The sequence below is a fragment of the Podarcis raffonei genome, chromosome 2 (assembly GCF_027172205.1).
Source record: "Podarcis raffonei isolate rPodRaf1 chromosome 2, rPodRaf1.pri, whole genome shotgun sequence".
NCBI lineage: Eukaryota > Metazoa > Chordata > Lepidosauria > Squamata > Lacertidae > Podarcis > Podarcis raffonei.
Window position 1 is genome coordinate 30022482 of NC_070603.1, and position 26314 is coordinate 30048795.

Below are 26314 nucleotides of genomic sequence, written 5' to 3' on the forward strand. Positions count from 1 at the left end.
GTTTTCAGCCAAGCTGAAGACATATGAGAGCAACAGGGAACCCTCCCAAAGAGGGTTGGGAGAAGAACACAGCCCTGTATCATACTGTTTATAGGGAAGGCTTCTGAGGATGAGCCTTGGGCGGTGCCACACATGTTCTTGTGGAAGGACACAAACATCTTGCGAAGCTTAGGGGGACATCCTGTTTTCTGGAGCAGTGTGAAGAGTCCTTTTTGGCTGGCGAAGTCAAAGGCCTTCATCAGGTCTATGAAGGCAGCGCTCAACAGGCGCCTCTGCTCTCAGCATTTCTCCTGCAGCTGGTGCAGTGAGAAAATCATGTCCACTGTTGACCTCTGAGCTTTAAAGCCGCACTGTGGTTTGGGACAGACCCTGTCAGTGAGTGATTGTCATCTGTTGAGAACTACACAGGCAAAGTACTACACAGTACTCAGCAAGGAGATTCCATGGTAGTTGTTACAGTCATGGTGGTTGCCTTGGTTCTTGTCGAAGGTCGCAATGCTGGAGTTTGCTGTGTGAGAGACTACGTTTCCCCTCAAGTACAGTTCTTGATAGTGCTCTGCCCTTTGCTGCATCTGCTTGCTGTGGTCTGTGATGATCTCTCCCAACAAGGTTTCAGCAGTGCACTTTTCCTGACTGTGTTGGGAGCTGGCTTCAGGCACAAGGCTTGTTGGCAGACCAACTCTATGTTACAACTCTACAACTGCAGATGTCTGCAAATGTGACATGAAGGCTGGTAACATCAACCCCGCTGTGTGGAAATCCCTTGTAAACAACTACAGTGCCTGGGGAAAGTCAGGCTGTGCATACATATTAGTGACCAGAGGAGGAATGACTGCTGGGAGGAGTGCAAAGAGACGAAACTCCATGGTACATCGGCAGCAGCACAACCGGACGCCTTCATCTGCCCCAGCTGCAACAAAACATGTCTCTCCTTTATTGGTCTCTACAGCCACAGCAAGTGTTATAAACTTCCAACAATTCGACTTCATTCCCAAAGGCAAATTCCCCCATTGTCTCCCAAGACAGATGGATGTCAACAACAACAATAACTTCTAAAATTTCCATCTATACATGTAAATTAGTATATGCAAATTTGTATACCCTTTCGTGGATGGGGCAGAGGGCCCAATTCACACGTGAAGCACTAAAACCACAAAATCCTGTTAGGACCTCAGCCTCATGCAATGATAGACTTTTTTTATTCCGGCACTAAACAATATATAAATCAAAACTTCATTATCCAAAGAACGAAGACACTAAGGGAAACACCAAAAGGAAAGCACAAAAATCTAGGGCTGCACCAAAGAGGGAAGGGAGTATTTTGTGGAGGAGAGGGGATTTTTCAGGGGAGAGGCTGTGATTAGGGTGAAAATGTTCACCTACTTAGAGTGAGGGTAAGAAACACTCTCTTCACTGTGTCATTACATAGAAAATTTGACTGGCTACATCACATCACAAGGAAGCCAGTTCAGAGTGAAGTCCCTGATTGTGAATTTGACTTCATTGTGTTGTACCATATCTGACTAGCCACATGACAACTTGATGTCACTGTACTGATTATATGGTATCTGACTAACTGATGATCACTTCGGGGGAAAACTCATTAAAGATGGTACAGAAACTGCAGATTGCTGAAGGAATAAGCTCCAAAAAGGACACCCAAAAACCTATGGAATATTTTTGGTGGGGCTTAAACTTCCTTCCTGAAACCTACCCCTTTGGCCTGGTTTTTCTGTTGCCAAAAAATTAGTAGAGCCCTAGGGAATCTGTTTGCACTTATTAAGCAGCCAAATAAGGCACTGTGAATGAAAATGTGAAATACAGGGTATTACTCTGAAGGAACACTGGTATTTTAGAAGGCAGACAGAATGATTCCCCCATGACTTCACATCAAAAATGAAAGTATGGAAAGGCCTCTGTGATTCTTGTCATTAACTCCCCACTCATCCCCTGGAGAAAATGGCAGCAATGTTTTACTTTAAAATATAAAGTGTTTATTTCCCCTACTGAAATTCCATCTTCCTTCACTCTATACAGCAAAAGTATAATATACTTCTGAATAATTTATCCCAATCTCCTTCAACTTGCCTCTAGTTTAAGTCTCTTGAGGTACAGCAATGCTTGACTTTATAAGTAAGAAAAGGAAGGCAGAGAACTTCTAGATTTCCTTAAAGACCACTTTATTATGCTGGCTGTAAATTGTTCCGGATTGTAAACCTACACTACTATGTTCTCAAAAATGAAGCATGGTTAAAAAGGCTCACTTTGGTCCTCCCTCTTTCACATCAAATTTTGGCAGATACCGTGTGGCTTTGCTTTAGTTTTCTGAAAATGCTTTTAGTCCGACTCAATGTTTTGGCAAAAAATTACTTATTTCTTACCCCGATGTTTTCTACTAAGTTTCCTTCTGAATACTGGAATAGGTACATGCTACAGGAATGTGAATGCAAGGCACCTATATTCTGAGAGCATTGTCACTAGTCTGTCTTATTGCATGATAGATTTTGTAAAGAATTCGAGCATTTCAGGCTGTACTGAGTACACTGGACAAGTTCTTACCATGTTTGTTGTTTCTGCAGCAATCATTCTGTGCTCTGTCCTATTTGGTTCCCCGCCACCCGCCCCCGCCCTGAACTGGTCAATTACATACTGGTATGATAAGTGCAAATCATGTTGTGGGCATGTGCACACACTTACAACCCTGAAAATCTCTGTTCAGGTTTATGATGGTGGAATTAAAAACTATGTGAAACAGGTTCAGGCAGTGAGTTTGGAATTATCTCTGGGAAACCACCTGCTATTTTTAGGTACTCCTGTCTTCCACCGCCTCCCGCAGTTTGGTCAAACTCATGCTGGTAGCTTCGAGAACACTGTCCAACCATCTCGTCCTCTGTCGTCCCCTTCTCCTTGTGCCCTCCATCTCTTTCCCAACATCAGGGTCTTTTCCAGGGAGTCTTCTCTTCTCATGAGGTGGCCAAAGTATTGGAGCCTCAGCTTCAGGATCTGTCCTTCCAGTGAGCACTCAGGGCTGATTTCCTTCAGAATGGATAGGTTTGATCTTCTTGCAGTCCATGGGACTCTCAAGAATCTCCTCCAGTACCAGAATTCAAAAGCATCAATTCTGTGTCAATCAGCCTTCTTTATGGTCCAGCTGTCACTTCCATACATCACTACTGGGAAAACCATACCTTTAACTATATGGACCTTTGTAGGCAAGGTGATGTTCTCTGCTTTTTAAGATGCTGTCTAGGTTTGTCATCACTTAATTAATTGATGTATATGCTGCCTTTGTGTTGACTTACCGGAAATCACAAGAACATGAGACACCACCCTATACTGAGTCAGACCACTGTTCCATGCAGTTCAGGGTTGCCTACACCAACCGGCAGCTACTCTCTAGGGTTTCAGGGCCAGGAACATGCACAGCCATACTTGGGAGATACTGAGGATTGAACCTGAGGCCCTCTGCATCCAAAGCAGATGCTCTGCAACTGAGCTATTGCCCCTTCCAAACCATCTAGCTCCTACATCAAGAAAAGAAAAAAAGAATGCTCTGCTACCTATAGTTTGTTAGCTAAAGAAATAAACATGAAATCAGATGCTTCCATGGCTCATGCATTTCTTCTTGCTGTTGCAGTAGGCCTTGCCCCTTGGTGGCGCAGGTTGGGATGAGAGAGTCCTTTTGGAGGAAGTGGTGGCAGCAGCTTTTAAATCATGCAGCTCTGTTCACTTTGATTGTGCTCAGAGGCCCACAGTCTACTGGGCAGGTGAGGATCACAGGCAGATAATAAGGGAGCAGTGTCCCATAGAACATCATTTTAATCTTAACAGCAACTAAACTATACACACAGGTAGTTTCCCTTTGGCTTTTCCTGTGTCTGCCCACCACGGGAAGTTAAGGTCAGCTAAGATCATGCTGCTGAGGCCATCTTGATCTGACACAGCTTCTTGAGGAGCAGCTTTTCCTCCTAATTCGAGCAGCTGCTGTACAGGGGCAGAGCTTATTTGGAGCTGAATCGGAATTTGTGTTTTCATTGGGAGGAGCTCTCACAGCTGTAGGAGCTATTCCAACGCCACTTTTCTTACCACCCTTTCTGAGAAAAGGTGGGAGGGAGATGGGAGCTTTCCCAAGGTGCAGGGAGCAGCCAGCATGTCTCTACAGGGAGGTTTTTACTAGCATTTCTATCTCTCAGGCACCCGCTTTTCTTTTTATTATGTATCCTCTACCAGCCATGGAGCAGCATGTCTGCTAAAAAACTGGAATGCTCCAATGAAAAGTTTTTGATAATAACTAAACAACTTTTTTACTCTACAGTCATGCCTCCCTAAGCAGTAGCTTAGGAAGCCTGCTCCAGCATTGTATTGAGAATAGCTACCATTAATACGGTAATGATCACCATCTGCACTTCTGCATTTCATTTCCCTGAAACCTCACTGCTTACACACCCACATCTATCCACCCATCCATTAGTCCATCCATCCACACACTTCTGTAACTCAGGACAACACTTCATGCATATGAAGTAAACTGTAGTCTACGAAAGCTAATGCCTAATAACCTTATTATTTAAAAGTGCCAAAAGACTCTGTCACTTTTGCCAAAACGGATTAACGTAGCTACCCCTCTGGAAATTGCTCCAGAGCCCAAGAGACCAGCAGCTCATACAGAGACAGTAAGGAAAGTGATCCTCCAGCTGACACATCCAATGTAAACACAGTGCTGCTGCCCTGCATGACAGCAGTGTGCAAGCAGCCCACAAACTTGACCTACTGCTTGGACCTGCCACTATGTTGCTACATGCCCTGCAGAAAAACCCTTGAGCAGGAAGGGTGGCTAACCACACAGATTTGGGCAAACAGAATGGTTAAGGAGCAGTAGAGGGCAGTCGTGATAATTTTAGGAATTTCCAGCCACGTTAGCCTAGAAAGACAATAATAGGCTTAAAGATTAACAAATTTTACGATGACTTTTGTTCATAAAGCGTAACCCTCAGTTGAAGATATAAATATACTAAGTGGAGGTGGGGGTGTTGTAAGCAATGAGAAATGCAATGCAAAAACACAGGTATTGACAATTCAATTACATACAGAGTGCATACAAGGTAAGCACAGTGACTCTTTACAACAGTAGTGATGCAATCATCAATTTGGCAATCCTGAGTTTGTACCAGGGAAGAAAACCATTTCCTCAATTCAGACCCAAACAAAGAGCTTTAGGGAACAGGATGTTTTAAGATTATAAATGGTGAAGGAATCACAAAAACTAAGATTCCCGGCAGGATACATGCTATTAAATAGGGACTGAGAAGTAAGGTGAAGTAAAGCCATCAAAGGTAATCTCAAGTGATTTGTACTGAAAGTGGAGAGAGAAATCCCTTCTGCATTGTGAGTGAGCAGAAAGGAGATAATCCCCTTTAGGCACATATTGATATACAAAAACAATAGGGTGAAATGGCTTCCATCAAACTTCTATAAGGGGGCTGCTATTATTATTCATGAGATAAAGAGATGCTCAAGTCAAGTGGAAAAACATTCACAGCATATGTACATCCCTCTAGCACCCTCACAGCTGAACAGCAGACTGTCACAATAGGCTGTCAACTGTGCTATGTTTTCCTTTTCACAAAAGCTACTAAACAGCATCTAACACAGCTCTGGAACTCAGGCAGGTGGCATTGGAGGAGCAAACAGGAGCTAGAAAGAAGTTGGTGGTCCTGGTGAGGATCATAGAATAATAGAATCGTAAAGTTGGAAGGGACCCCAAGGCTCATCTAGTCCAAGTTCTTGCAGTGCAGGAATCTCAGTCCCCCATCCAATTTAAAATCAAGACACCAGAGCAGTAAAAATGACATTATACAAGCCCCATGTGTATTAATTCTGCAGTATGTTTCAGGCAGCTTCCCAAGAAACAATGCCTTTTGCAATTTCCCATGTTGTGGGAACACAGCGGAGCTGAGTTGTTAAACCACATTCAAAGTTCAAAGAGCCCTACTGCCAGCACAGCCATGTCATTTTATATAGCAAGCACAACTCTCTGCAGGAAGAATCCTACTCTAGCAAAAAAATGCTGCAATCTGGATAGTGGGCAAATGTGATATACCTGGAAAAGAGCCTGAGTGAAAACATGTGAAAAATATGCACCTACCAATGCAAAACAAACATGTGCCACCTGTATCGTGAAAAGCCCATTTTGTAATACTACCCTGAAATAAGTCAGATGATGGGTAGGTATGCCCATCATTTAATTTTTTAATGAATGAATCACTCCCTGAATGAAGAGCAAAAAAGACGAAAGCAAAACAAGTATCTGTGATGGAGCATTAGCCACCCATTTCAATGGGAAGGGATGCTGGTCCCTCAAGACTGAAAACAAACAAAAGATAAACTACATTTTTTCCCAAGGCTTAATTGCAATGTCATATTTCCTCAGCATTAGCAAAAGGATGGTGTTGCATTTGGTTTCACCGCATTTGAAATGCAAAGCTTACATGACCCACACTAAAATACACTTCCAGCAATGTAGAGATGTGCATGCTTATAACAGACAATGCAGTTAAAATAGAGGCACACCATCAGAGGCAGAATTAGTGGTTTGGCATGCACTACCAAGAGATGTGGCAATTTGTGTATACAAGAAAGAGCCGTATGATCTTATAAAACACTGCACCAGAAAGATGTCGAACAGGTGAAAAGAATATAATCTAGAACAGAGATAGGGTGACATATGGACTCTGCAGGCAGCACTGGGCTGCTAAAAATGATGCCTCATCTGCAACTGAATTGCCAGATAATAGCAGTGTGGGCTAGGGAAAATATATTGACAGGACTGATATGATTCTGAGGTCATGTGTTACTGATTCTGCTCTAGAGCAAAGACAGAAAACAATAGTTCACTCAAGAAGGCATGCTGGGATAACCACCCTCCAATCTACAAATATATATTATTTTATAAAAGATTGTATATATAAACACACATGAAAGAGCAAGGGGGCAATAGGAAGAATAGAATATCTTTACATCAGATCCCCAAGGAAAGCAGATTAATGTGTTGTAAACATAACTGTCAGACCAAATTACCCATTTATACTGTAGCAGAGAATAACCATTTCTCATGAGAGAACTAGCCGCATACCTGCAGTGCTCCTAAGCATTCAAAATGCAGTGGGCTCAACAAGCATGATTTGGGCTGCTGTTTGTTGTTTTTTGTTTTTGCTGGGTTTGTTACTCAGCAAAAGAAAAATAAGGTTTAATATTTTCCCAATGTGGGGATAAGGAAGGAGGTAGAAGTGACAGAACTTAATTTCTCCCTCTCCCTGCTGGAAAAGGCAGCCCAAACAGTTAAGGCAATATCGAGTGCAGCCATCCCCAACACGCTCCAGATGCTGTGGAGTCCAACTTCACGGCTAATCGTCTGGGGTGATGGAATTTGTAGTCCAGAAACATCTGGAGTGTGCCAGGTTGGGGAAGGCAGGTAACACTACAAAGTTAGCATTTATTCACCGCAGGTAACCAACCGTGTTCCAATTATTGTACATTGAATAATATATTATTTTGGGTATACTATAACCTTAAGCAGGGTCGAAACTAGGCTTTCTATCACGCAGAGCAAAGACCCAGTTTGTCACCCCCACCCCCACGTGCGTTTGCATACACACCCCCCTCAACACATTTGTTCATAAATGGTATAAAAAGCAGTTTGAAAGAGGATGGAGAAGAGATAGTCTCTCCAAATAGTAAAACTGTCTGTGTATTTATCTGGCTTTCATTCAAGATTAAGTAGATCTCCTCAGAGAGTAATAGATCATTTGAGGAATTATAAGAAGCATTATGACTATAGTAATAATAATAATAATAATAATAATAGTAGTAGTAGAAACTGTGATAATTATCAGGCACATACCAACGAGTAAGTCCTATTGAACTCAGCAGGACTTACTTCTGAGTAGTAAAGGCTTGAGTTAAAGGCTCTAAAGAATGAAATAAAAGAATAAATACTGTGCAAGTTTCCTTTAAAAATTGCTGGCTGCTGAACCATTGCAATTAAAGAATTTAAAGTGGATTGGCTATATTTTCCTTCCAAATTACAGGAAGGGATAATTAATAATGATAATGATAATGATGATAATAATAATAATAATTTTTTAGTTATACCCTGCCCATCCAGCTGGGTTTTCCCAGCCACTCTGGGTGGCTCCCAACAGATCAAAAACAGAATAAAACATCAAACATTAAAAACTTCCCTAAACAGGGCTCGAATGTCAGCATCACATTTCTTTCATTGCAGGTATTTTGTTTTCAGTATAAAGAGGACTTCCTTCCAAGGTGAGGGGGGCAGCTTACTTTAATACATTAATTAGACTTAAGCATGCTGGTTATATAAGGCTGAGTATCCAAAGCATTCACATGTGCTTCCCGCCCGGTGGCATACAGAAACAGATCCCATGTCAATGTGCATACATATGACTGCTACTTGACAGCAGGAATGAGGAATCTGTGGCCATCCAAAGTTGCTGGGTGCCAACTCCTACCAGCCACAGTAAGCACAGCCAATGGACAGAAACGATGGGAGCTGTTGTTCAACAGGTTCCCAACCCTGCTCCTCAGGCAAAGGGCCATCTAACTCATAGTAACTATCACCTTCTCCGGAATCTAAAGCTTTTATGCCTTCATTCTCATTATCAAAATAACTCTGCTTTCTGTTAATGTTTACTTTCATTTCTCTCTGTCTGCTGCCTTCTGAAAATGATTAATTAAGGACACTCACCATAGCCTTTCCTGGACCAATTCCTCATTATATCCCCCCCCATTAAATCAAGCCTCACATGATATGCCTCCTGCTTTTCATCACAGGGCTTATATTGCACTAATTTTGTCATTCTTCTCCACAACTGCGTCAGAGAGATTCTATCAAAATCCTCTTTGGAAATCAAAGTAAACAGCATGTCCTTGAATAGTGTTATTTATTGCCCAGAAATCTTTTCACATATGACAGAGCTGTGAAGTTTATTTTACTGCAACCATGTTGCCTGGACTTTCCTAGGTTGTATGGTTTGTCCAAGCATTGCATTTCTATGGCTGTAATTAGAGAGGCTTGGGAATCAGAAAGATAATTGCTCTATCTAATCACCCCCACACTTTCATTTACTGAGTGTTTGCTAATAGAAATTAATTTAAGAGACTCTTGATAATAACTGTGCCATTTACATTCTGATCCATCATATTAAAAAGGAGCAGGATGACAGGAAACAAATGCTGTGGACAACTCTGCATTGCTTTATGCCCACATGAGACTGTTTTAGAAGCATCACAAAGCCAGATGCTCTGGGCCATTTTTGAACTATTTTAAAGCAGTATCATGGGAGGTTTCCAGCTACCCCACTCTTTGCCCTTGGAAGCCTTGCAAGTGGCAGCAGGAGAGGGACTCATAGCAACATCATGGGAGGGGTGTTTCTAGGACTAAGCTGAAACTGCGAAGTTCCCTTGTTATTTTTGCTACTGGGTGCTGCATGTTAAGCAATCTTGTTATAGTTATAGTATTGGAAGGTGGTTTTCTTTGATATGTTATTTTATTTGCTATTGCTCTTTTGTGTTATGTTATTGCTTTGCTATGTCATTATGAAATAGTTTTTGCAGTGTTTGTTTGAAATGCATCCCCGTTTCTTTGTTGTAAGCTGCTTTCAGGCATAACTTCTTCTTTTTTTGTAGAAAAGCAGCATACAAATAAAATGAATGAATGAAAGAATGGATTTATCCATTATTTGTGTACATTTGCTCCCAATATTTTATTTCTGAAATGAAGGATGCCAGGGTTCAAGAGTTCCTAGAGTTCATGTCCTTTGCTCACCTCTTATTCCAGAAAACTACAGAGAGGGGAAAACCCTTTGCACATGTCTAAAAGCATATTCCATTACCAGGACTCAGACATGGCTACTGGCTATGCTTAAGGAAGGCCAATGGGATTTGGGAGCCCAGCAGCTCTGGCTTAAGCTGGCTTAAGCTTTGGTGATTCTTTTATCAAAATAAGGGGTGATATTCAATGACCATGTCCCATCAGGCAAGGATTTCTACTTGAGCAATGGGACCTTCTTTCCTTCTCTATGCACCCCACAAACACCTGAATCTGCTCCAGAGGGTTTGCAGAAAACCTTAGAACAAATTTAGGTGAGCGAGGGAGGGAAAATGACAACATTTCATTGTGTAAGTGGAAATCCTTGCACTGACAAATTGTTAACGGATTGTTACATTGGATACAACCCATCATCTATCAACTGGACATGAGCAATTGCTCTAGTTAAGGAATGCCTAACTTTTAGACCTAGCAAAATGTGATGCGACAATAATTCTGTTTAATTGGAAAGTGAGGGAGTAAAGTGACAGTTATGTCTCTGAGGCCTTTCTTAGAACTACATCCAGAACCAAAACACAAGGACAACAGTAGCTGACACAATAGAAAAACAGGATCTCAGTCCCAATAAAATGGAGCATCTGTACCAGGAAAATAAGGCACATATCTAATAATATGATCTAACATATCTAGGAAAGAAGACATTTGGAGATGGGTAGCAGGTTCCCACATCTTCTTTCATACTTGATCCATGTATTAATCACAAAAAGCATTAAAAGGATTCAGGCAACAACATTTTGTGACAACAGCACCTAAAATTTCTGCTAAGCATCTGTGTAAAACCTTTACAGCATGAGGGAAATTTCGGGTAGCAACTTACCACATGGCATGCATGTAAGTCGGAGGTAGACGAGGGCTGCTGACAGGTGTGCAATTGTAAGACCTCATTATCCTTTCTGCCAATAAAAAGTTTCGAAAGAGGCTTGCCACCAGTAGATCCTGCCTGAAGAGCTTTTGGAAAAGATCTGCAAGAAAGACAGAAAGATGGATGGCACCTGTAAAGAGCTGGAAAGTAATAAAAAGCATGGGGGGGAGGAAATGGGACACCTGAATAAATCCATGTCCTCTGGCAAGAATCATTATAGCAATAGTTAGGCCTGCTGTTGTATATTTAGGTTTAAAACACACTAATAGATACTGGATGAGCCTTCAACTGGGACTTTACACTTAGGAGTCAACATTTATTTTTTATTTGCATAGTTTTAATAGTGGAAATAATATCCACTGAATGTTATTCTGATACCTGCCATGCAATATCCTAAAGCCTCCAGAATGAGAACAGCTGTCAAAGGGCAGAACTATAGCATACCACAAGGGGTTAATAAAAGGGGGAAACCAAAGCACACAAACACAAAGACACTTGACATGGCAAGGAAATGAAGTTTGGTAAGATCCTACTTTATCCGTTCAAAATGTTCTCCCTTTTTTTGTATCTCAGTTCTCATTGCTTCCTATTTCCCCTCATTAGTGCTTCATTTCATACTCCTGCTCTCTTCTATTATGATCAAGCTATATATATTGCCAGTAATTCTGTAGCTTATATGCCATAGCTTTACCTCTGGGTAGGACGTTCCATGCAATTGTATCTGTGATGGCTGTAAAGATCCAATTCAATTCTCCCAGAGGCGTTCTTCTGTCATTGAGCCTCCCAGGAATTCTGCAAGGAATAACAAAATATTATTGTTAAAACAGAAACATGCTAATCTATTCCAATGCCCACAAAAGTGCTGCAAAAGGAAGCTATCCTTTATCCTTATGTTCTAAATGTAAAATGTACATTTTTTGGACTTAGGCTACAATCCTAACTATGTTTGCTCAGAAGTAAGTTATATTGTAAGTAAGCAGGCACACACAGAGCTTGTCTGACACCTGGGGCGGGAGTCTTGACCATGAGACGCTCTGCCGTGGCACCACTGTCTGATCTGATCTGACACTACACGCTAATATGCAGTAACAGAGGTCCATATTTTACTATCAAAGCCTTGCGGTGCATAAGGACAGCCATGGGTGTTTCGTCCATTAAGTCCTCAGTAGGCTGGGAGGCACAGGGTGTTCTTGGCATGACTGCATAAGTCTGTCAGGTCTCTGGCATGGATCCCTAGCTAGCTTAGCCCTTTGAGGCCTTGGGGCAAGTGCACCAGTCTTCCCCCGCCGCTCCATGGGCTTGTAAGTAAGACCGTTCAATGGAGCTTACTCTCAGGTAAGTGGGGTTAGGAATGCAGCCTTAGTTGATCCCTGAATATTTTCTTTCACATGGTCGTTCATCTCCCTGTTCCCATCTCCCATGGCTTCTTGCCATCTCACAACTAAAAAGGCTTGAATTTTGAACTATGTTAAAGAACATAAAATTACTGGAAGCAAAATCTCCTGGATACTTCAGAATAAATGCTAATAAGCAAGTGGGGAATACTTTTATGATCTGTTTTCCAACCCCAACCCCTAATTATTCAGTAAGGATGAACTACACACTAAATCATTGAATGGACTGACGAATAAACCAGTGAAAGTTTTTGAAAATGAGCAGCTTAGAAAATGTGGGGAAATTTAACAAATCACAATGCATAACTAAACATCTAAATGAAATGGCATAGTTGACTATAACCATCCCTCCAATAATCCAACTATAAAGTTACTGGATGAAGAGGCATAGTATCTTCCTGTGAAATAAAATTTCACAATAAAAGTCCTAAGGAAAAGTTGAACAAATTATTCTTATGAAAATAAAGCAAACCAAAACAAATAGCTTCTTGTGAAGATCAAATCTTTGGTCTAACTTCATGTTATCTAGTCCTTACTCAAATATTCCATTAAAGGTCAGTGATGATTTCCCCTGATATTAAAAACAACCCAGTAGGCAAATCTAATAGATGCAGTTGGGACTGCTAATGTTTGCTAAGGAGGCCAACTGTAAATATCTGTAGTAGTAGTACAACTAGTAAGAATTATTTTAATGAATTTTAGTTTTATTTAAGGTATAGGAATGAATTTTGCTTTACTGCTGTATTCATTTATGATGTAAGCCATCCTAGAATTGCAGATCAGATTGAAGAAAGAAAGAAAGAAAGAAAGAAAGAAAGAAAGAAAGAAAGAAAGAAAGAGTTAGTTTTCTGTGCAATATGGCAGCCAGTTGTGAACATCATTTGATGCATAACCAAAATGACATTGAAGGAAGCTACACTGAAATCAATGGTATGTTGTTCTAATGAATTAGCTCCAGGGAATTAAAAAATTGCCCCCAGTTATTTAATATTTCATTTACTGTATTGCATTTTAATCCCATCCTTCCTTCAAGAAGCTCAGAGTGGCATACATAAATTCTTACCCACTCCAAGTTTATCCTCACAATATATTCTGTAAAATAGGTTAGGTTGACAGAGATTGGCTCACAGTCACATACTGAGCTTCATGGTTGAGTGTGGATTAGAATAGTAAGTGACACAGTTTGCTATCCAAGGTACTCTCACCTGTATTTTAGAGGTCATATCAAATTTTTAGATAGATACAAATTGCTATGCCTTGCAATTACAGATGCAGAACTGCATGTTAAAAAATAGTGTCAGGTGGGATCAGATAGGAATATTGTAGCACATTCCTAAACCACCCATCTCTGTTATTCAGATTATATAACAGCATTTTTCTGGGTAGGTAACTGACCAATCAACTAACATTTAATTTCTCATACTGCATCTGTAATTTCTCAAAAGGTGGCATAGGTACAACTAAGGGATTTCAATATCGTAGATATCAGCGCTCTTAGAAAGCATTAATGTAGCTGGAACATTAAGTCCTTCACTAATGTGTAAAGTTTTAAAATACATATAACCTTCAGGGACATCTTATGAAGGAGACTGTATTCATTAAAAAATATTAGATTCATTAAGACAAGCAGTTCTCTCCCCTCCCCAAGTTTCAGATGCAAAGCAAATTCTACAGAAGATTCCCATTTTCCTTTCAAAGATTAATATAAAATGCTCCTTTTTCTCGAAGAAACCCTCAAACACTTCAGGGCTTCTGGAACACTAACACTGTAGATCTGGTGTCCAAACACAAGCCAAAACAAATGATTAGCAAACATGATGAGCACTTAAATTAGGCTTAGCTTTCAGGAGCAGTATGTTTTAGGATGATGGTGAAGATACACCAATATGAGACTTAGTTTCAGCTGGTATTGGCTGGTTCTTGGATAAGGTTGTATCCACAAAATAATCTTGTTAACACAAGGACTTCTGCTTGCACAGTGTAACTTCCCGTTGTTCTCTTTTGCCTGCGTACTGACGTCTGTTCTGGGGGTTCTCCCCACCCTCTGGAGCATATTTGGGTGGGTGTGGGGAGAGAAAAGTGTATGGACATTCCATTGCGCAAGTGGAAGTTCTTGCGCTAATGGGATGGTTTCATTGGATATAACCAATAGTGTTCTATTCAATTATGTCCCTCCAAACACTGAAGGCTCTTCAATTCAGTGGCGGTTTCCATGGACAGAAGGTGGGCAGAGCAGTGATTTTTGTTGATTCCCCTTTCCCTCTACAGACTGCTGTGCTCCCAGGGCCACATCTGTTCCAGAAATTTGGGGAACTCTAGGGAACAAGATGGAAGTGACATACGGCACAGCAGGAGAGAGGAGGATTTTGTGGGGGGTTTTGTGAAAATCACCATCCTTCCTTGAGGCTTCTGCTGAAACCAAGAGTCTTCCATGAGTAGAGAAACAATTGAATACAATCCATATGAATTATTGTTACAGTGGTACCTCAGTTTTCGAACGAAATCCATTCCAGAAGGCCTTTCGGCTTCCAAAACGTTCGAAAACTGAGGCATGGCTTCCCGTTGGTTGCAAGAGCTTCTTGCACTCAGCAGAAGCCGTGTTGCACGTTCAGGTTCCGAAAAACATTAGAAAATGGAAGCATTTACTTCCGGGTTTTCGGCATTCACAAACTGAAACATATGACCACGGAGGCTTTTGGGAACTGAGGTTCCACTGTACTACTATATTTCTGTTGTTTTAAGGCTGAATTGGACTAAATAGTTGTGCCAGTGGAAACTAGCACAATGGGGCTTTCTACCCCCTCTCCTCTCCACCCCACACCCTCTCAGATCAGCTCTGGGAAGTTGGAAGAAACCCCAGAACAAGCTGGGGGAGGAGAGGGGAGATTGTTGTGTCTGGCAAGCAGAAGTGCTTGCAAAGATGGAACAATTGTAACCGTGCGATGTTGAATTCCTCCCTTGGTTGTGTTTTACCACGTTGTATTTAATTTTATTGCAGGAGCAAGTGCACGTGCTTGATCTGAAAGGTGGAGTATTTAAAGTTTTAAATAACCAGCTCTATACTACTTGACTAAAAAGATGGTTGTGAAAGTGGAGGTGGGAGTCAATTGACCGATACTTTTCTTTGTGGAATTATTTTCAGGTTTAGGAACCGCCCTACCATTAGGCTGAGTGAGACTATTGCCTTAAGCAGCTGATTTTGGATGTTAGGAAAGGGGAACAAATTGGACTATTTCATTTATAAGGTGTAGGGCTCAGTCTGTGGAACTCTTGACATGAGAACGCGTGGCGGCGGCTTTGCATCCCTTCCTCTACTTTGTGTGCAGTGGCCATGGCAGACGTTGAGAAGGGCAAGAAGATCTTTGTTCTGAAGTGTTCGCAGTGCCACACAGTTGAGAAGGGAGGCAAGCACAAGACTGGCCGTAACCTGCATGGTCTTTTTGGCCGAAAGACTGGTCAGGCCAAAGGTTTCTCTTACACAGAAGCCAACAAAAGCAAAGGTATAACCTGGGGAGAAGATACACTGATGGTTTACTTGGAAAACCCCAAGAAGTGTATTCCAGGAACCAAGATGATATTTGCTGGCATTAAGAAGAAGGGGGAGAGGGCAGATTTAATAGCATTCCTTAAGGAGGCCACTTCTAACTAATGGCTTCTGCTGCCTTATTTATTTCACCATACAAATGGAAATGATTCTCTGATGAGATTGGTTTTTAAACTTTCTATTTTTACATGCATCATATTGTAGCAGCTTCAAAAAGCCTCCTCATCAGCCAGAGAACTTTTGATCATGGATGGTCCTTAATATATGTACTTATTCTTATATTATAATTTATAGAATTGTGCAATCAGGCTTGTATAAGTACAGTCAGGGTGACTGTAGCGTTTCCTGATCATGTAATTAAAAAAACAACAACACCTGTAAAAAAAGAGAGAGAGAGAAGCAAGGTGTAATGCAGTCTAGAGACTCCTCTCCTCTTCCCAGTAAACTTCCAGAGTGACTCCCCTTACCTCTGCAAAATTACCATGGGTCTCCATTTCATGTTCTTAAAGAAAGAGAGAACAAAGTGACACTAATCAATTCCTAACTTGGCAGCTTCCCAAGTAACAATCTCTAGCCCACACTGTTCACATCCCTTGAGGCTTGGCGGAAACGGCACTAGCACAGATTCACAAGCTTGAGCAGTTGGGGTAAGAAATCAATTCAAATCCCTGCAAACAGTGAAATGTTTACCCAGTGACCCTTTCGTCAGTGAAGCAGAACTGACAGTAGCTCAAAGTAAGTTTAGTAGTTGATAAAGCATCCAATGATTCTGCAATTAGTTTGCTGGAGATTAGAAAGGCTATATCATGAGATAGTGTTCATTAAATGCTTAATAGACTGTGCATTCTCTGCAAATCACTACTGTATATCAAAAAGTGCACATGCAACAGAATGAACAACCTCCTTTACCGGTAGAACAGGTTCCATCCACTCAAGGGAACAAAATAAAAACCTGTGCTTTAAAAACCTCTACACATTTTTTGGACAAACAGGCCACTGTCAGTCATTAAAATTGTTCACCCCTCCCTTCACTGTTTTGCCATTTTGGGCAGGAGCAAGGTTAAGCTTTGCTGAACAGAGGCACTGATTTTATAATGACCTATCCCAGTAAGCTGTAGGAAGAAATGGAACTTTTATTAAACTGCATTAACAGAAAGATTTTAAATATATATTAATGTATAGACATAGAGCTAAAACAAGCTCCTGTCTAAGCTCTAAGCCCATGCTGGGGGGAGCAGCCACTGAATGAAACTTCCAACCTTCCTTCACTTTTTTTTTTTTTTGAGGTTGTAGCAGAAGAGAGCAGCTATCCTATAACCTTGACCAAATAATCCTTCCAACAAGCCTGCAGTTTCAGGAGGGACACACATGGAATGAGCCGTGAGAGGGGAAAGGGACACCAGCCTAGCCTAGCTGAATCAATTCTGATGATCAGTGGTCTGAGATGTCGCATCCAGATCACCCTCACATCCTAAACGCATTATTATTATTTTTATGCATGAAGGGAGCTGCTCAAGCCATTTTCAGCAACCCATAAATTGAAACGAGACAGCCTAGAGTTTGCATGGATTAGCTGCAGACTACTTTTGCTGTGCAACTCCACTAGAACTGAAACTGTTGCTTGCAAAAGTCTTGTTCCACAACAACAAGCTTCTGACTATCAAATGGAATGACATCAGGGCTATTGTTGCAATAATATACACCAGATTTTGCTGTGGGATTGTTCTTTAAATGGATGCACCCAGATGGTTCAAGTGCAGGGAGTCCACCTCTGTTACAGAGAACGGTTACACTGCCTTAATGATCCTGTCCACTCTCTCCTGCATTCCCCCAAATACTTCATGTCACTAACCTGCTTCTCATGGAATTGGGGGGTGGGAAAGCAAAAAGCAAACTCATTCAGAACCTGCTCCATGCTTTTATATCAAATGCTTGTGACCTGGCTCAGAGCTAACACGGTATGGCATCTTTCTGGATACTGTTTTCTCTGTTGAGAAAATCTCAGAGATTAGCAGGGCTAAAAGCATGTGAAACATGCATTCAGTTTGGTTAATGTGTGAATGCAGAGATAACAATGTAAATTTACCTCATTACAATAATATGCACTACAATGGCTCTTTTTGGAATGCAATAAAAAGGCAGATGGGAGGCTATCCTGGCGCTTTGCAGCTTAAAGTGGCACAGTCAAGCACTTCGCTGTCAGAAATAAATCTCTTTATAGGTTGGTCTTGTACTATTATAGCACTGTAATCAGTGGAACCATCCTCCGAATGGACCAATTAAACATCGCACAAAGATGTTCTTAGAGTTTAATTTCAGCAAAATCTCATTTGTTTGCAAAACTCTCTTAAAAGCCAAAGAACAATGTTCCTTTCTCCAACAATTATAACACCCTCCCTTTCAGTTTGGCAAACAATATGGTTCCTCCAGTTCAGGGCCAAGAAAATTTTTTGGGGGAGAGAACACAAGATTATGAAAGCAAACATTTAAAATGAGTTAAAGGTAAAGGACCCCTGACAGTTAAGTCCAGTCGCGAACGACTCTGAGGTTGCGGCGCTCATCTTGCTTTACTGGCTGAGGAAGCCGACATTTGTCCGCAGAGAGTTTTTCCGGGTCATAGGGCCAGCATGACTAAACCTGGCAAAACCAGAGCAGCGCACGGAAACGGCGTTTACCTTCCCGCCGGAGCGGTACCTATTTATCTACTTGTACTGAGAGCCAGTGTGGTGTAGTGGTTAAGAGTGGTAGACTCGTAATCTGGGGAACCGGGTTCGCATCTCCACTCCTCCACATGCAGCTGCTGGGTGACCTTGGGCTAGTCACACTTCTTTGAAGTCTCTCAGCCCCACAGAGTCTTACAGAGTGTTTGTTGTGGGGGAGGAAGGGAAAGGAGAATGTTAGCTGCTTTGAGACTCCTTCGGGTAGTGATAAAGCGGGATATCAAATCCAAACTCTTCTTCTTCTACTACTACTTTTGACGTGCTTTTGAACTGCTAGGTTGGGCAGGAGCTGGGACCAAGCAACGGGAGCTCACCCCATTGCGGGGATTTGAACCTCTGACCTTCTGAACGGCAAGCCCTAGGCTCAGTGGTTTAGACCACAGCGCCACCCGTGGAAAAACCCACTTTAAAATAATTATAATATGCGACACCCAAGAAAAGTCAACCATCCACTGAAATTTCAGTAAAATCAGTTAAAGTGATTTCAATGACTATACAGTATCACATAATACACTTTAAACAACCTCAAAGGGAATGCAGCATTGTCTTACTTAATCTCATTCAGAAGTCATTCACATCCACAGTCAGTAAATCAAGAAGGCTAGCTACATATAGATTGTGGTTCATATGAAGGGGCTGGGATCTTGGCTCTTGGGCTCCATGATCACTGCAGATGGTGACAGCCGTCACAAAAATAAAAGACACCTGCTTCTTGGGAGAAAAGCGACGGCAAACCTAGACAGCATCTTAAAAAGCAGAGACATCATCTTGCCGACAAAGGTCTGTATAGTTAAAGCTCCATTTTCACTATCTTGAGTTCCCTAGTTTTTTGTTTTTATGACAACAAATTATAATCTCTATGGGTAGGGTCCTTTTGTTTCACTTCCCCCATCTTTAGATACATTTGTTTGTTTCCTCCTCTGCCCTTTCTTCCATCTCATTTTAATTTTGTTTAACTTAATATACATTCAACAGCTAAACCTTAAAAAAATAAGATTTTCCACAATCTTTCACACATACACAGTCAAACACATTTCTACCTACATATCGCCATACACCAGTATATTATAAAAGGGTTGTGAAAAAGCCGCTTCACATGTTCCATATGGCTTAGAGTCTTAATGATCTTATTTTTCCAGATCTCCTAGCTCCCAGACAGTCTATATCTTCAATTTGTCCTTTACTTTCTCAATAGTCTGTATATTTTTCCCATCTCATTTTCTTCCATATCTTAAAACTTCGCTGTTGCCCTTTTAAAGTGAAATGCTCATTTGCCAATAAAAATGCTAAATGCAGAGATGGGGGGGGGGGTCATTGTTTATATTGATCCCAGATTCCTAAGCAAACATTTACTACACAGGATTCTTCTATGTAAACTTTTTTTTTAAAAAAAAATAATATTTATTACTTTTAAACCTTACAAAAAAGAAGAAAAAGAAAAGAAGAAAAAGAGGAAAAAAACAAAAAAAATACAATACAATACATAAACAATACACAACATTAACACATTAGGCTAAATAAAACAAAGCAACAACAATTTAAAAACATACATCATACCATTTCAATGCCCTATCTTTCATTCCCTCGTTTCATCGACCTCCTCTCACCTCCCTTTTTGTATTCCACTTCTATTAATTATTTCAGCAATTCCTTTCCACCTTTCACTATTTTCTGTCATATAATTTTCTTAACTTATTTTAACCTTATTTTCCATTAATACTATAATACTTATTTATGCTTAACTCCTTATAACATTTCTACTAAAACCATGTAATTTCATTCCAACATTTTTCTAACACTCATTAATTTTGCAATATTTCTATAAATAAACTTTAAACTTTTTCCAATCTTCTTCCACCGTCTCTTCTCCCTGGTCTCAGATTCTGCCAGTCCTTTCCGTCAATCCCATATGGTTCATCAACCTGGTGATCTTCTGTCCGAGGCTCTTAACTCTTTTCCAAGTCCCTTCTGCGGATCTTCTTCATATTTATACATGCACTTTACTTTGTCTTCTGCTAATCTTGTTCTTAATTTCCTTCCTTTGATGCTGAAGAGTAGGTCTCGGGGAAGCTCCAATTTAGCAATGTTTTTATTCCTTCTCGGCAGTTCAGCCAAATCTCCATAGTTAAAACTAAAATCCAAAAGATATTTCAGGACGTGTTTCAAAATCCATCCAAATCTGAAGGTCCCCACAACTCCAATCTCCTCCTGACCCAAGTCCAGGTCCCAAATGTCAATACATCCCTGCAGGGGGGATCTATCCAACTTTCCTTCTCCAGTCCAAGCAGGGCTCCAATCTTCAAAATCTGACTTTCTCTAAATTCAGTCATGGAAGGCAACAACTTATATTCATCAAATTGCCTCTGTAAGGCTGGGGCTCTCTCCTTTTCCACTTGTATTACTTTAGGTTCCACAACAACAACTTTCTCCCTCGCCTTCTCCACAATTTGCCGTGTCAAAGTAGATTCCTGTATCGATTCCTGAGTAGTTTCTGTATAGATATTCACTTTTTGTCCCAAGTTATCAATTTTGATAGTCATCACATCCGTCTTCTTATGGAGCTGTTCCAATGAGTCACTTATCTTCCATAATGCAATCACTAAGGCTTCTTCTGTCGACATTCTTACCAATCCAAGGTCAATCCCTGGTTCTCACGGTTTTTTATCTTGCAGCTGGAGATTCCCCCAGCTCCACTCTTGTAACAGTTTCAAAGGCTCCCTCTAGAGGGAAACAATTTCTATTTGTAGCAATCCTTTTAAGCACAGTTCAAGCAATAAAATCAGTTTCAATTTTCAGTTACTTTTACTCCTTTTTAAACGCAGAAGGAAACAATGGAAACAATGCATTTCTCTTATTTAACTATCTGTCAACATACGTTTTGTTCACAGTCAATGAACTTTTCCAAAACGTCAAACTTGCTAGCAGCCCGTTTCCAGGTTCAGAGCGGTGGTAATTTAACTTTCTTCACTCTCTCTCCTGCAGGCTTGCGCGGTCCAAAATTTCCTCCCTCTTCTCCTGCCCCAAGGGGGGTTTAATGATTTTAGCCGATGGAAATTTAACCCTTTAGAAAGGACTTTCCAATACTTTAGCTTGCAGCCTCTTTGCTTCAGTCTATTTACAAAAGGCGAAGGCGGACTTCCTGTTTAGAACCTCCCCGTTTCGGTGCCAAATTAAGACATTTTAAAATCCAATTTTCCGTTCTACTCACGGGTAGTTGTTTTAAGATCAAATTGTCCACAGGAAAAAGTCAGCGCTCTCCGGCAACAGCGATGCGGCTTCACTCCGTGAAAAAAGCAGTCGATTCAAAGCACCGCGCCACTCACCACACGTCACTCCGGATCCCCGAAACTGGGTTTCCCTGCGAGTAGGGGAGGTGCAAAAGGTGCCAGCCGAATCCCATGTTCACAGGCTTCTCCCGCCTGTGATTTTTAGTGGGTCCCCGCCTTCACCGTGGCGGCCAGACCCTAGTTTCCATGAAGCAAATTCCTCCCGATCACAGGAATTCCACCATTGTCCGGAGGCACCAACCCGGAAGTCTCTTCTATGTAAACTGTTTTCCTAACCTTCTTATCCATTTGTCTTCTGCAATTTTCTTCTATGTTATACCACTGCCTTATACATGCTAGACCAGCAGCATCTACGTAATAGCTCCCTCTCTCCTACATCTTAGGGTGTCCAGCTTGTATTGCCTAGACACTAATATGTGAAAAAAATCACAATGAAAATGTAAACATAACCATTGCACTATCTTAATTAATCTGTAGCAAAGGCTTCACTACTACGAGAGCAATACGATATAGATGTTTTTGAGCAACAGCATGAGATTCTTCAACATTTTTTAAAGGAACTGGGCATGCTTAAACTGGGCATGTTAAAAAAGATAACAAAGACATTAGCATGTTCTCTGCTTTTGATTTTGTGTTTCCCAGTTCCATGCTTTTGGATATACGAGCCATTCCTGAACATATAAAGGTGTGTGATATATATAGATACAGATATACAGATACAGATATATAATCAAGTTTTTGTGTTGTTGTTTTGCAAAATAATATGGCTGCTTCTAAAACACAGCATGATACAGTTACATGTCTAAGGCTGACAGCAAATTACAACTGGAATCTATGCCATATTCTGACATACTTCAGCCTTCAGAAGAGAAACGTAAAAGTAATCTAATTTGATTTCTCACCATGAGAATGTCTATGAGAAGTTCTTATTTCTGCTCCTGCTAAAAAAATGAATTAGCCTTAAGTCACAGTTCTGTACGAGCTTGTATTTTTTGAAAAATGTGATTTACAGTAATTACCTCTGCAAAGCAACATCAGACTGCCCCCCTTATACTTTTGAAGTTCAGCCATTCAGAAAAGCCAAAGAGAACATCCTAGTCAAGTATATGACGAGTGGGAAAGGAAAGGGAATTGATTTTGTTTCCCTAGATATTACCTTGTCATTCACAGGAAAGTTTTTGACATAGAAGACCAAGTAAAATGCATTGGCCATGGAACGAGGAGAAAGAGGCCAGATTGACTCAAGCCATAAGGTACACTTTAATTATGCTGCTTCACTTCCGTTTTTTAGCAAGTATTCCTGGCAGTCCTCTCTACAGAGCTCAAGTTCGTTGGAGACCATTCAGAGGTAACAACTATGGAAATGTCAGGGTCACTGAACAGCTTGTGCCAGGTGTCACAGACAAAAGATCCTCTTTGAAAACCTAGCAACTTTGGATGACTCACACTAATAATTGTAGAAGCATCTGACATCAACCAAAAATACCTTTCTTTCCTTTATCTGGACACCACAATTGCCCCGACTTCATTTGCTGTTGTATGTATAAAACTATAACAGTTGGACAATGCTAGAGGTACTTAACCCAAACCAGCAAATTATTCTGATTAATATTATCAGATGCATCCATACCCAGCAATGTGCATGATTTAATAACCTTCTACTAGAACTTTTATCCATTTCTCTTAGGACAATTGCACAGTCCCTAATGCCATTCACAATACAGTTTATGCTCAGAAACTTGGACTAGAAATCTGGTGTCATGGGACTGAGGGCTTCTGGGACTGAGGCTAGTAAGCTAACAGGGACCATGTGCACTAAGGCCACAAAGTCCTTGGGGGGCACAGAAGGAAATACAGACGGTATACAAATAAGTACAGGTGGGTAACATCAGACACTGCAACTGGCAGACAGTGTGAAACCTGTGGAGTGACTAGGCCTGGTATAAATTCCTTCAGAGCATTGTCTTCTGCCTGAGGCACCTCAGGCTTCAGCCCCAGCAACTAACTTTAGGGCCTAAGGGGCAGAGAACATTAGGATGGCATTCTGGTATGACTACCCACAGTACCACCTCTGATACCTACCTACACTGAGAGAGGGGGGGAGGGAGGGAGAAGGGAAGGGTGGTAAGGTCAGTGGTAGAGCATCTACAAAAAGCCCTATGGGCAGGGCTAGGAAAAAACAAGCCCCTAGTGATTTTGGTGGTGGCAGCAGAAAGAAAAAACGGTGTTGAGAATTGCCCCCTTCTTAATTATTGATTCAATCATCTGTTGGGTGAGGAGGGGATGATAATCCCCTTTAGTTGATCGGCATGGATTAGCCTGCGGGGGGGGGGCTACATGTTTGTCCAGTGTGGGCAAGAGTGTGCATACCCACCAATGGCACGTGGCCTCCAAAGGGGTGGCCAATGATGAATGTGACCCTCTGGTGAAAAAGCAGTCACCATCCCTGGTGTAGACAATATGGAGCTCAGTGCTATAAGGCCGTGTCCTTAAGATTCTGCAGGCACTTTGCCAGATACACACAGGCCATAGTGGACTAGCAAGATCAGCACTAAGCCCACACTACTACTAACTCCCCAACACATAGCTTTTAGCTCACTTCCTGTTTAGTACTACAGCAACTATAGTCTAGAGGCAGCCTTAATTCTCTGCAAATTGTGCTGAAAAATAAGATATTCACAGCTTCTGTCTCCAGACTTAAATCAGCACCAATTTATCTACTAACACACAGGAGGATTCCAAGAAATATTGAACTATAGAGTTCAAAAAGCAGGTACTTCAGAATTCTGTAGTAATACTGTGCTACATAACAGCTAAATGAAAACCTAAACCAAACCTAAAATTGGGGAGGGGGGGAATAGATTTGTGACAATCTTGGACCTGGCCAACAGGAATTATATTCAGAACAGCTGAGGAAAGAGCCGCTTTGCCTATGGGCACTTGTACCAGCTATATTCATGACAATGATTGCTCAGTTCACACATTCCATTTGTACATGGGAATGAAGAATGGCCATATGTTAAACAGTATATCGTATGATCCAACTCTTAGTGGATAAATGTGGATCTATTAAAGCTACCGAGTGCATATATATCATAGAGCAGATCAGAAATTAATCAACTATACTTTGAAAGCTAACAAACATGCCACATTCCGTGGCTCAGTCTATGCTTTAGGTCTCTGCAACTGTGTTCTCAGTTGGCTTTCTTGATTTTACAGCAACAAAAGGAGTTGCTCTTCCCTCCCCTGCTTTGCTGGGTATCCTCAACCCCCACTACTCTCGCCCTCTATTTCTGTGGGTGGTCTCTCAATAAACTGATAGGCTTTCAGTACCACTTATAATACGTAGACACCCCACTATATCTTTCTATTGTTTTCTCTCTGTCCAACAGGTATTTCTGTGTGAATGTCCCCCTGATGTCTCAAATTCAGTATGACTGGACTGCTTATATTCCCTTCCAACTGTCCCGCTCCTTAATAACTGCTACACTTTGACATCACCACCATCTTTCTGATTTCTCCTTTGTTTTTACTCACCATATTCACTTTGTGCCATAGCCCATTCAGCTAACACACAGGTGCATGCTCAACTCCCACTTTGACATCTGCAAGCATGGTAGCCTTTCTTTATCACACCAAAGTTGTCTCACCTCCATCTGTAACACTGCTTACAATATTTACTTCTCTAGTCGTTCAGATCATATGATACCCCCACCCATATCGCTTCACCAGCTTCCCTTTTTTTCTGCATTCACCACAAGCTTTGTCTTTATCTTAAAAATTCTGCATTTTTCAGTGCTTCCATGACACAACCCCATATGTGATCTTCACTCCTAAAATTCCACCAGCTACAGACACCATATTTTTTTTCTACACTCAAATGATTTCGTTCATTCTCTCTGTCTTCTCCTTGTGCTGTGAACTCCCTCCAGTAAAACATATGTGGTTCCATCTTCCTATTTTTATTAGAATCGCTCCTCAAAGTCATGCTTTTGTACAGAGCCTTTAATATGACCCCTTAATTGCTTTCCTTTCCAGAAACAAAGCCTACCTTCCTGTAGCTTCATGTGCTGACATTCGTTGTTCATTTTTCCTTTCTCGTCTATCCTACATCTTTTCTTATCTTTCCACAGTCAACATACAGCTCTCTTGGGGACAGTGGCCTTCTTTTGTTTATTCTGTACCTCTGTAAAGCCCTATATAAACTAACAGTGCTGAATTAATATAACAAGAACAACCCCCACCCCCAAAGTAAACGTCAAATTAATGTCATTTTCCCCTCTAAAGTGGGTGCTACAAAAATAGATTTTGGCTGCATTTCAAACCCTGCCCCCAACCTATCTATGCTCCACAGTAGCCCAAGTATTTATTGTATAGGAGCCCCAAACTTGAAAGCTTGTTTTCAACCATGTCATTTATTTATATGAGGAAATGGAACAGTGTTGCCATGAAAACCATCTTTTTGAATGCGATCCTTATTTTGCGTATACAATAGGCTCTTCTCAGAGCCTGGCTCCCTCTGTAACAATGGCAATAAAACTAAGTGCACCATTTCAATAAAAAAAATGATTTACTGCCAGACATAAACCTTAGAGAACAT

The 26314-nt window shown here is 41.1% G+C and overlaps 2 protein-coding genes across 5 annotated transcripts in view; one reads left to right on the forward strand and one right to left on the reverse strand.

Moving 5' to 3' along the window:
- The window catches only part of RPTOR (regulatory associated protein of MTOR complex 1), a 308928-nt gene that overhangs the window by 127943 nt on the left and 154671 nt on the right, over positions 1-26314 (reverse strand). For all 4 annotated transcript variants that reach the window (XM_053375518.1, XM_053375517.1, XM_053375520.1 and 1 more), the window contains exons 8-9: positions 11461-11561; positions 10725-10869 (exon numbers count right to left, since the gene is read on the reverse strand). In XM_053375518.1, the coding sequence (XP_053231493.1) occupies positions 10725-10869; positions 11461-11561 (246 nt within the window). The remainder of the gene's footprint in view (positions 1-10724; positions 10870-11460; positions 11562-26314) is intronic.
- LOC128407315 (cytochrome c-like) lies at positions 15420-15944 on the forward strand. Its single transcript, XM_053375521.1, has one exon. It carries the CDS (start codon positions 15495-15497, stop codon positions 15810-15812), a length of 318 nt encoding a protein of 105 aa, XP_053231496.1. The 5' UTR covers positions 15420-15494; the 3' UTR covers positions 15813-15944.